This window comes from Staurois parvus, unplaced genomic scaffold, assembly GCF_062004578.1.
Source record: "Staurois parvus isolate SC_StPar_1 unplaced genomic scaffold, SC_StPar_1.0 ptg000758l, whole genome shotgun sequence".
NCBI lineage: Eukaryota > Metazoa > Chordata > Amphibia > Anura > Ranidae > Staurois > Staurois parvus.
This window is the reverse complement of record NW_028318554.1, coordinates 1,733,164-1,744,288: the sequence shown is the minus strand read 5'-3', so window position 1 is coordinate 1,744,288 and position 11,125 is coordinate 1,733,164. Positions and strand designations below refer to the sequence as shown.

General features: G+C 45.6%; 1 protein-coding gene across 1 annotated transcript; it reads right to left on the bottom strand.

Moving 5' to 3' along the window:
- Positions 1 to 1,891: 1,891 nt before the first annotated feature.
- Positions 1,892 to 8,371, bottom strand: LOC149444970 (trypsin-like). The gene is made up of 5 exons (XM_089654371.1): positions 8,332 to 8,371; positions 5,744 to 5,891; positions 4,742 to 4,995; positions 4,412 to 4,548; positions 1,892 to 2,086 (listed from the first exon to the last, which is right to left on the bottom strand). The coding sequence occupies exons 1-5, from the start codon at positions 8,369 to 8,371 to the stop codon at positions 1,937 to 1,939; spliced, it is 729 nt and encodes a 242-aa protein (XP_089510497.1). The 3' UTR covers positions 1,892 to 1,936.
- Positions 8,372 to 11,125: the final 2,754 nt, after the last annotated feature.

Genomic DNA, 11,125 nt, shown 5'->3' with positions numbered 1-11,125 from the left:
TCCCCAGGAAAGTGGCCCAAACCAGAGAAAGGCTGAGAGGGACTACATGTCCCAGAAGGGGTAGTTGCTGAGGAAGGAGGGTTAACTGTGAAAGCCTACATTGGGAAGCAGTCTCACATGGGGAGTGAGGGAGCATTGTTATGAGAGAGAGGAGACCCTGTGTGGTACACTTCCTAAAAGTCTATCCTACTGCTTTGAGACCATGGCTGCTGTCTGCTCCAGAGACGTCTTTTGCCACCCTGATCACTGCTGCTAAATGCGTGAGCCCTCCTGCTTGGGGCTACTACTGGAAATCTGTAGAGAGACTGCGAACAAGCATTAATCCAGATATCCAACTGCTACTGACATGTCAGGGACTGCCAGAATTGCTAACAGTCAAAATCCAGTGACTGTTTTGCTTGCCCCAGGAGCGGTAGGACCCTTTGTGATAGAAGCCAAAGTGGTGAGAGGTCTTTGGCCATCATTGGTGTCAAATTTCTGCTTAACTGGACAGTGCTACCTCTTTCTGGGACCCCCATGGATTTGAAGTGTGTCCCCCTTGCTCAGATTACAAAATTCTGTTTAGAGTTCTCCAACTTAAACTTTGGGCCCCAACAGATATTCAACATTGGCCAGTGGGAGGGGGAGATTAGTAGGGACTTTGTTTTATAACCCCGTGTAGCTAGGGTAACCCTTTAAAAGGGGTATCAATCAGTCAGTTTAAGCCCTTTCAGCAGGTGATTCAATAACTTGGTGAGTATGCAGCTCCTCCTTTTAATTCTTGCCTATGTTTTAATTTAAGCTGGTGCTGGATCATTTCCCTAAGTTCCTTGTTTTAGGTGGTTCTTAACTAGTTGCCGACCGCAGATATGAATGACAGCTACACTGCGGCGAGGCAGTCCTATGATGTCCTCCCAGAACACGCTCTCCTGCGTGCCCCTGGCAATTGCTGTGTCCTATGGACACAGCTGATCACCTGATGTGGTAAAAGGCCAATCATAGCAGCATTTTACCACATGATCAGCCATGTCCAATGACACACTGATCACAGGGAAATGCAATTGCCAGTTCTCAGCTGCACTTTCCTAACGCTGTCAGAGCGTGAGGAAAGTACTGCCAAGAACCGGCAGCTGTCAGAACGGGGATCGGCACCGATCAGGACACCGATGGTTAGTGCCCTGATGATTGGTGCCCAGTAGTGCCACCTCACTAGTGCTGCCTATGTGCCCTTCAGTGTTGCCTATTAGTGCTGCCTCATGAACGCAAATCAGTGATGAAGAAAAATTACCTGTTTGCAAAATTTAATAGAAATAATTCTCTTCAAATATTTTGCACTTCATTTATAGTGCAAAAAGTAAATCACTCAGTGGTGAATAAATAACACCAAAAGGGGAAAAAAAAAAACCTCCATTTGAGAAAACGAACAATTTCATATGGGTACAATCTTGCATGACTGCGCAATTGTCAAAGTGCGACAGCGCTGAAAGCTGAAAATTAGCCTGGTAAGGAAGGGGGTAGAAGTGGCCGGTAGGCAAGTGGTTAAGGAGTCACCTGTACATGCAGGGACTAGAGTTGTGTCTCTGTATTCATGTGGTTTGAGTCCAGTACTAGGCCTCACCATAGGTCAGGACATTTGCAGTCCTTGCGTCCCTTAAGTGAAAGTTAATTGGGGTGCTTTTTTATTGCAAGACGTTTGGGTACCTAATTTATTTTGGTATTAACCTTTTGCCCTTTAATGTTTTTTCACCCGTGTATTTAGCGGTTTGACGGGAGCTCAACATTAACATAATCTGACCCTTATTGGAAACTAAATATATTTATAGGTTAAAAAAATATAAAATATATATATATACACACACACACCATAGTTTAGACCATTATTAATTTATTCATTGATGCAGATAGCAATTCCAAATTATTTCTGCAATCATTAGGAAGGATCCTTCTAGATAAAGGTTTAGTTGTTAAGCATAGTGCTTTGGATCCAGTCAACGTAGTTGCAGACCTTTGTGTACACACCAGGGCAGTTCTTCTGAGCACAGCCATATCCCCAGGAGATGATACCCTGGAGCTCTCCATTACATACCATGGGGCCACCACAGTCACCCTGAGGAGACAGATTGTTCAGATCAAATAGTCATCTTCAAAGTAGTAAACCGAATTTTGAAGAACAATCTCATTTTTAGCAGATGTAAAACTAATAGAGTTTGCATAATTGCAGCAGTGCTGTCTGGGCAAATGATCTTATTTCAGAGCAAATTAATTCCTTGGGAGAACAATTACCTGTGGCAGGTTTCATGGAGCCATAAGGTTCCTCCAGTGGAGGCCATCAGTTCTTTGGGCAATTAGCAATTTCTACCTCTCAGGTTCCCGCTGACACCATTGATCTTTTAGCTCTAAAAAAAAGGGATAATTCTTTCCAATGACCACAAGTGTAAGGAACATTCTTCCCACTGACCATCACACGAATATATCATGAGTTGTAGGTATAGTAAGTTCCAGCAGGGGTTCCCTGAGACCAGAAACTTATTTCAAAGGTTCTTTTGTGTTGAAGGCTAACCCGTGGTATATCTTGTTTAATACTTAAAGCCCACTGAACTCAGTTTAAGGCAGCTAAATACATTCCAGAGGTAAACAAATTCAAAAAGATGTTCACTATCTTAAGTTCATTTTCTTTCTAAAGCAGTCACAGCCTAAATAGAAATGCCTATCCCCTGCCAGCATCTGCAGAGTGGGGCCCTTGCTCTCTGTGGGGAAGTAATGGTCCCTCTGCAGAAGTCTTCTACACCCAAGCAGGATCAGACCTGTGATCAGCAAAGCTCATTCTCCCTGCTGATTGGAGAATTAGGTCCGACTCAGAGGATGTATCAGACTTCGTCAGAAAGACCAATGCTTCCCCACAAGGGAAGGGACCATCGCCAGATTATGCTGGCAGGGGACAAGGTTTTCGATTCAGGATGTGACTGTTTAAAGCCCAACTTTCATTTTCTTTAAACATAGTTTGAGAGCACATGGCATGTATTCAGTTGATTTACACTGAAGGTTCAGTTTAAATTTAAACCACTGAAGTTCCATCCACCATTTTAAAAACAGTGCTGGGATAGTGGCTCCTGACAGCACTGGAACTAAAACCACCAGTTGTCAGTGCCGATGGTTGCACAGCAGTAAGCCCAGGAGCTGAAACTATAAGCTCCTAGCCCTTCAATTTTCATACAGACTTATGGGCAGTGGTTAGCCACCTGGCAGTACTAGGGTTGTTGGTTTGAATCCCAACCACGGCACCACCTGCCTGGAGTTTGCATGTTCTCCCAGTGCCTGCGTGTGTTTCCTCCCACACTCCAAAGACATGCTGGTAGGTAAATTTGGCTGTCTAAATTGGCCCTAGTATGTGTATGTATGAATGTGAGTTAGGGACCTTAGATTGTACGCCCCTTTAGCATTAGGGGCTGATGTGAATGTACAACATACAGTTTATGCAAAGCGCTGCTTAAATTGACACCGCTATACAAGTACCTGAAATAAATAAAAAACGCATTGTAGGCGTGAATGTAAAAACACAGTTCACTGTTGTGTTTACATGGGGAATACAGTGACACTACAGCACTTCCTCTGAGTATAGAGGCCTGTTACACCTGTCTAGCCCGTGGCTAGAGCAGTAGAGCACTATTAGACATGATCTATTGCTGAAAAGAAACAGAACGAATAGGCACACAGGGTTCTCATTAATACAGACTGCAGTCCTCCAGAATGGATGCTCTAAGCTGAGAAAACTGGTCTTCCACTTCTCTGTATTTTGCAACTCACATTTGGTTCTGGAATTTAGAGGCTTCAAGGAGTCTTTGGAGGGATGAAGTTCCAAGTTTTACTGAGGACCAGCAGGCTGTGTGTCTAGGAGCACACATGTCCTTTTTGGTCAAGGGGTTGTCTGCCATTCAGGGCCCCACCCAGGAGACAGGAAGTCACCTGCTCAGGGCATAGGCCAGCGCTGCAGGGAGCAGATGTCTGCATGTCCAGGCTGACAACTGGAGTTTCAGTGGTGCAGAAGCATAGTGTGTTCTGGATAGAAATGCATCCCAGGCTGAGAGCTGTGTAGCCAAAGGTGAGCTGCTAAATAGCCAGGAGGCTGTTTCTTTAAAGCTGACCCCCCCCCCCCCTCTTTGGGAATCCTGATGTAAGGAACTTTATTTTTTTTCTTTTAAATGGGCCAATAGCCCTAAACCCATATTCCCAGGCTGGACTGAACTCATTGGTTAGCACCACAGTTAAGTGAAACCTCCAATAACATCACAAGATATACATCTGATATATTTGGTTGTCTCTGGTACCTCAAAACCAGATTTTCCCCATTTTTTTTATATTCTTGTACATTTGAGGATATAGTACTACCCTACTCACAGATGGATATACAAGTACAAAAACCGGCACAGATTACCTGGCAGGAGTCCTTTCCACCGGCCCGATAGCCAGCACAGAACACATTTTCTGAGCTTTTACCAGGGTAAGAGTTTTGGCACTGGTGATCGGACAAAATTGGGGCATCCAGACATTGCAGAAGGTCTGGATCATCAGCTAAAAAGGAAAATAAAACAAAGATAGGTCAGCATAAAATGAATCTTCTATGTTTGACCCTTCCAAGATTTCACACTATTTAGTGTTATTGGTGACCTGGGTACAGAGTAAAAATCTAAGCAAAAAATCTTCTAAGTATGATACTTTCCAAGATTTAGATGTCCACAAGACTAGTAAATACTTTGTGACTTACTTCCGCTGCTCAGAGTGTTGCCCCATCCAGAGATCAGACAGTTGGTACCGGCGTCAGCGCAGGCAGAGGGCAGAGGTGCGGCCTCGATGTAGGGCTGCATAAAGGCTGGCTTGGAGAGTTTGACCAACATGATGTCATTTTCCAGAGTTCGGGAGTTGTAGAGTTCATGTCTGATGACCTTGGCGGAGTCTATGAACTGCTCGGTACCCTCTTGCTCAGCAATGTTATGTTCTCCTAGTCTGACCTGAATACTCCTGAAAAAATTAGCAAAACATACATATTTATTTATCACATGCCATAATGATCTTTATTCCTTTATGTAACGTCATGTCTTTTACATAGCACCAGTGTGCCTTTAGGTGCTCAATTTTAGCAGTTAAGTTGAATAATAAATAATTAGGCAATTGGGGAAGATTAAAGCTTCAGTTCTGGGCATTTAATACCCCCCCCCAAAAAAAAAAAAAAAAAAAAAAAGTGTATCTGCTGTCTACAGTACCTCTTTACCACAAAATGTTCTCAGTTTTCCCAGCATTAGTCAACCAATACAACTAAGGATAGAGTGATCGCAGTGCATCTTAGCCCCACCCCTGAGCATCTTTGTATCCATGCAAAAACTATGCTGATATCACATCAGCACCACTTTCTGCATCTGTTAGAACCACCTACCACAGGGAGAAAACCCTAGCCCCACCCCTGAGCACCTTGTACACATGCACAGCTTTGCTGATGTCATCACCACTTTCTGTATCAGTTTGAACCACCCACTGCAGGGAAAAACCCTGGCTCCACCCCTGAGCACCTTGTATTCATGCAGAGATATGCTGATGTCATCATGACAGCACCACTTTCTGCATCTGTCAGGACCACCTACCATAGAGAGAAAACCCTAGCCCCACCCCTGAGCACCTTGTATTTATGCAGAGAGCTATGCTGATGACTGTTGAACAAAAAAAAAAAACAAAACACAAAAAACAGGATTTAAAGGAGAAAAATTGCTCTTACGATTTGTAGCATTGAGCAGCAGAGATCACCCACAGGCTACTTATCAGGGTCCCCCCACAGAAGTGATTCCCGGAGTTCAGGGACACCTGGTAGGGAACGGAGTTCGGGGTGCAGGTGTAACCTCCAACAATCTTGTCATCAAAGGCAACTGCAGTCAAAGATTGAGATTAGAACCATTTATTGTGCAGCCACTACAACAGCAGATTGCTTAAAGCTCAACTCCAGGCTCTCAGCTAAAACAGATGAAATATAAAAAAAGAGCTTTTCACCTACCAAAGGATATGTAGCTCTGTTCACCCAGATCTGAGATTTACACAGCTCTGCCATGCAGCTGGCAGGGCAGAAGACCTGCTTTTTTCTTTGCTACAGTTAACAACATTTTAAGTTCTTGTCCCTCCCTCAGCCTTTGACTGGACAGTAAAGGAGAAGCAGCAGACTGATGAGCTCATCTCTTATCAAGATGTTCTCTTGCCAACACATGGACATTGCAGAAGAGCTAACTGGGGGGGGGGGGGGGGGGGGGGGAGAGAAGCTTACAAAGGAGCCAGTCTAAGCTCTGCTGTACAGTCCCTCCCCCCCAGTCTAAGCTCTGCTGGCACTTAGTGGCTGATATCAGGTCAAATTGCATTGGAAAATAAAATGTTGTATTAATATCAGGACCTTGTCAGCTGGAACGTGGGGGAACCTCCAGCACTGAAAGTATGAAATGGCAAGGGGTGGTGGGGTGTACTGCACGGTCCATTGATGCAGTCTGCTGGGAGGATCTACTTTTGCAAGGAGTCTAATGATCATAGGGAGGTCTACTGTTTATGGTGGGGGCTCTACTTTTGCTGGGGGGGGGTTCTTATGTCTGTGTGGTCAATTGTTTCAAGAAGGGATCTACTCTGAGGGAGGGGTCTATTGTTAGCTGCTGGAGGATCTGTTGAGGCTGACTGGATAGATCTGTCGATGCTCCTGGGGGACTATTGTTGCAGGTGGTCCATTGCTGCAGGGGGGGGGGGGGGGGGTCTATTGTTGCTGGCTGCATGGGATCTATTTTGCTGCTTTTCTTGTTATTACAAATTCCATACCAATTGATATTTGGTTCTGTATTGTTTAAAAGGGTGGTACTGGGAGGTAGGTAAGGGGTGGAACTCCGGGATGGAGACAAGGGGTAACTTGGACCTCTTCTCTGAGAAATAAAAGCCCGGATTAATACAATTTGCATTATTCTGTGTCTTTTACATTTGCCTGGAATCCAGTTTTTTAAAATATACAGCAGAGCAGTGAAAAAGCAGAGCTTTCAAAAACACATTTATAGATAGGGATGACTATATCTTCCATTTGTAACAACATTGGTCAAAAGTTCCACTTTCCACAGAAGCACAGCAGCCATGTATGGCATTTCCATTGAGTATTTTTACAAATTAAATCAAAATTGTTAATTAGCATTACTTAGAGGTCTATTTATAAAACATTCATCAATGGATGAAGCATTTGCTCAGGCTGCACGAATTTTACACTTTACCCATATTTCCTCTTATATTATGACTTCCTATGATCGTCCGCTCCATCTAGTGGCCAAAATGCAGTATATTTAAACACCTCAACTAGGCTATAATACATTTTGGCCACTAGATGGAGCTGGCGATCATAGGAAGTCTTTAGTATTAAAAAGATATGAGGAAAACACTTGTGACAATTGTCCAATGGATGTTTTTTAAATAGACTCCATTTATTAAAAAAAAACAAAAAAAAAAAAAAACCACCACACCACAAAACTATTGTATAGTACAATTAAATGTCACACCCAGTGGTGTATTTAGGTTTTGTGCTGCCATAGGCAACACAAAAATCCCCCCCCCCAGTGCACCAAGGTTTGCTGGGCAGAACTTAGTGGTCAGCCACATCTTTCTGTGAAGGTGTCAGTTAGTGGTATGAGCGGCATGAAGGTGTCATTTAGTGGCATGAGTCAGTCACCTGGCAGTCTGTCAGCCCTCCCCCTTCTCCCATAGTATACATGATATACACAGCAGTAGGATGGAGATCACTCACCAGGCCTGGTGGAGGGGTGGGGACCGAGGGGGGCAGCCATGTACTGCCGGTATGTATCCTCCTCACAGCCACATTTCCCTTCCCTCTCAGTGACAGAGATCCCTGCCTCCCCTGGACACGGCCGTCCTCCAGGATCATAACTCAGTCCTGGCTCCCCAGCACCATCAACTGCGGAGAGCTCCAACCCTCAGAGCAGCCTACAGCCTGGCCTGGCGCACTGCATGCTGGGAGTTGTAGTCCTGTCCCCGCACACCCTGCCAGGATTGTAGTTCACTCCTATGGAGGTGGCAGGTCGGAGGCGGGGAAAGGACTACAACTCCCAGCATGCAGTGCACCTGGCCAGGCTGTAGGCTGCTCTGAGGGTCGGAGCTCTCCGCAGTGCATGGTGGTGGGGAGCCAGGACTGAGATGATCCCGGAGGACAGCAGTGTCCAGGGGAGGCCTGATACTCCCACTCCTCACTGGATTCCTCTGCTGTAGTGACATTGCTGACTTCTTCTGAGGCACAGCACCGCCCCCCTGAACAGGTGCCTTGTTTGCCTCCCATGGTCATACCTGCCAAGCACAGCAAGACTGCGACCACACGGAGCTTCATGGTTGATCTGTGAGCTGCTCAGTGAAGGGTTCAGCTTTTGCTGTCCTGAATTTATACCCTGAAGCAGAAGTGGGAGGGGTTCTGTCCAATGACACACAGCCTTAGCAATTACAAATGCAATTAAACAGATCCTATAGCAGCATGTCTATGGACAGTCACCCTAATGGCCGTATGGTTTGATTATAAAATTCCCACGTGGGGCAGATATAGAGGATTGAAGATCTGTTTATCATCTTACCTGTTTCACTAAAAACATTTCATCCAAAATGTCCTAAAACTATTATATTTCACACAGTGCACACTGTCAGAGGATTGTTACAAAGTATGAATAAATAATTTAAATATTGTGAAAATAAAAACAGCAAAGACCATTGCTGATATTAATGTGTTACCTTAGATTGTACGCTCCTTGAGGGTTAGGGACTGATGTGAATGTACAATATATATGTAAAGCGCTGTGTGTACCTGAAATAGATAAATAGATAGATAGTTACAGAGTCTTCGGTGACACCAAATCTGACTTTGAAATCGTGCGACTTCACTTGAGTTCACACAATTTCATAGTCGGATGTCAGTCTGACTTCAGGTGCCACTTGGAAGACATCTGTGCAACTTCATGTACAAATGTCTATGCGAGTCACACCTGAACTTTTTACAAGTAGTGCATGAAGTACTCTTCAAATCGGTGCGACTCCAGCGGAGTCGGAATCGCACCAATAAAACAAACAATAGGGTGTGACTTGTCATGTGATTTGAAACTATCAAATCTCATTAAACTTCGCACTGGTGTGACTGGGGACTAAACCCACAGCAGTACAATCAGTCTGTATATGCAGTAAAGCATGCTTGTTATTCTCACTGTGGAACCTAAGGGATTATCTTCTGCATTGTGTAAAAAGGCTGTTTGATCCTGTCTTCTCTGATCCACCCCTTCTTCTACTGTCCCCAATCCATCTGCTGATAGTACAGAGCCTTGAGGGCAAGCTGTGCATACTCAGTTTGGTGTAACCCCTCTCCAGGGTCAGGGGTCATGCAGCCTCATAGGATGATTGAGAGAGAATGAAAACTTCTTCCACAAGCTTTAACCAGTGCTCTGCTGGACACTGATAGAAGTCACAAGAAAGCTATATACTGTTGATGAGAAAAGGTATTTAGTAGTTTATATTTATAGAAATAATTGGACTTCCATGTTCTGTGTACTGTGGGAGACCGGATATAGTGAATGCAGGGTCCAGGGAGACCAGATATAGTGAATGCAGGGTCCGGGGAGACCAGGTATAGTGAATGCAGGGTCCGGGGAGACCAGATATAGTGAATGCAGGGTCCAAGGAGACCAGATATAGTGAATGCAGGGTCCTGGGAGACCAGATATAGTGAATGCAAGGTCTGGGGAGACCAGATATAGTGAATGCAGGGTCCTGGGAGACCAGATATAGTGAATGCCGGGTCCGGGGAGACCAGATATAGTGAATGCAGGGTCCGGAAAGACCTGCTATGGTGAATTCAGGGTCCAGGCAGACCAGAGATAGTGAATGCAGGGTCCGGGGAGACCAGATATAGTGAATACAGGGTCCGGAGAGAGTGGATATAGTGAATGCAGGATCCTGGGAGACCAGATATAGTGAATGCAGGGTCCGGGGAGACCGGATATAGTGAATGCAGGGTCCTGGGAGACCGGATATAGTGAATGCAGGGTCTGGGGAGACCAGATATAGTGAATACAGGGTCCGGAGAGAGTGGATATAGTGAATGCAGGGTCCTGGGATATCAGGTATAGTGAATGCAGGGTCCTGGGATATCAGGTATAGTGAATGCAGGGTCCGGGGAGACCAGATATAGTGAATGCAGGGTCCGGGGAGAGAGGATATAGTGAATGCAGGGTCCAGGGAGACCAGATATAGTGAATGCAGGGTCCGGGGAGACCAGATATAGTGAATGCAGGGTCCGTGGAGACCAGATATAGTGAGTGCAGGGTCCTGAAAGACCAGATATATAGTGAATGCATTGTCCGGGGAGATCAGATATAGTGAATGCAGGGTCCGAGGAGACCAGATATAGTGTATGCAGGGTCCGAGGGGGACCAGGTATAGTGAATGCAGGGTCCAAGGAGACCAGATATAGTGAATGCAGGGTCCTGGGAGACCAGATATAGTGAATGCAAGGTCTGGGGAGACCAGATATAGTGAATGCAGGGTCCTGGGAGACCAGATATAGTGAATGCCGGGTCCGGGGAGACCAGATATAGTGAATGCAGGGTCCGGAAAGACCTGCTATGGTGAATTCAGGGTCCAGGCAGACCAGAGATAGTGAATGCAGGGTCCGGGGAGACCAGATATAGTGAATACAGGGTCCGGAGAGAGTGGATATAGTGAATGCAGGATCCTGGGAGACCAGATATAGTGAATGCAGGGTCCGGGGAGACCGGATATAGTGAATGCAGGGTCCTGGGAGACCGGATATAGTGAATGCAGGGTCTGGGGAGACCAGATATAGTGAATACAGGGTCCGGAGAGAGTGGATATAGTGAATGCAGGGTCCTGGGATATCAGGTATAGTGAATGCAGGGTCCTGGGATATCAGGTATAGTGAATGCAGGGTCCGGGGAGACCGGATATAGTGAATGCAGGGTCCTGGGAGACCAGATATAGTGAATGCAGGGTCCGGGGAGAGAGGATATAGTGAATGCAGGGTCCAGGGAGACCAGATATAGTGAATGCAGGGTCCGGGGAGACCAGATATAGTGAATGCAGGGTC

Coding starts and splice junctions, on each gene's coding strand:
- LOC149444970 (XM_089654371.1), bottom strand. CDS start 8,371: ATGAAGCTCCGTGTGGTCGCAGTCTTGCTGTGCTTGGCAG. Junction 4,549..4,741: donor CAACACTCTGAGCAGCGGAA/GTAAGTCACAAA, acceptor TTTCCTTTTTAG/CTGATGATCCAGACCTTCTG. Junction 2,087..4,411: donor GTGGAAAGGACTCCTGCCAG/GTAATCTGTGCC, acceptor CTGTCTCCTCAG/GGTGACTGTGGTGGCCCCAT.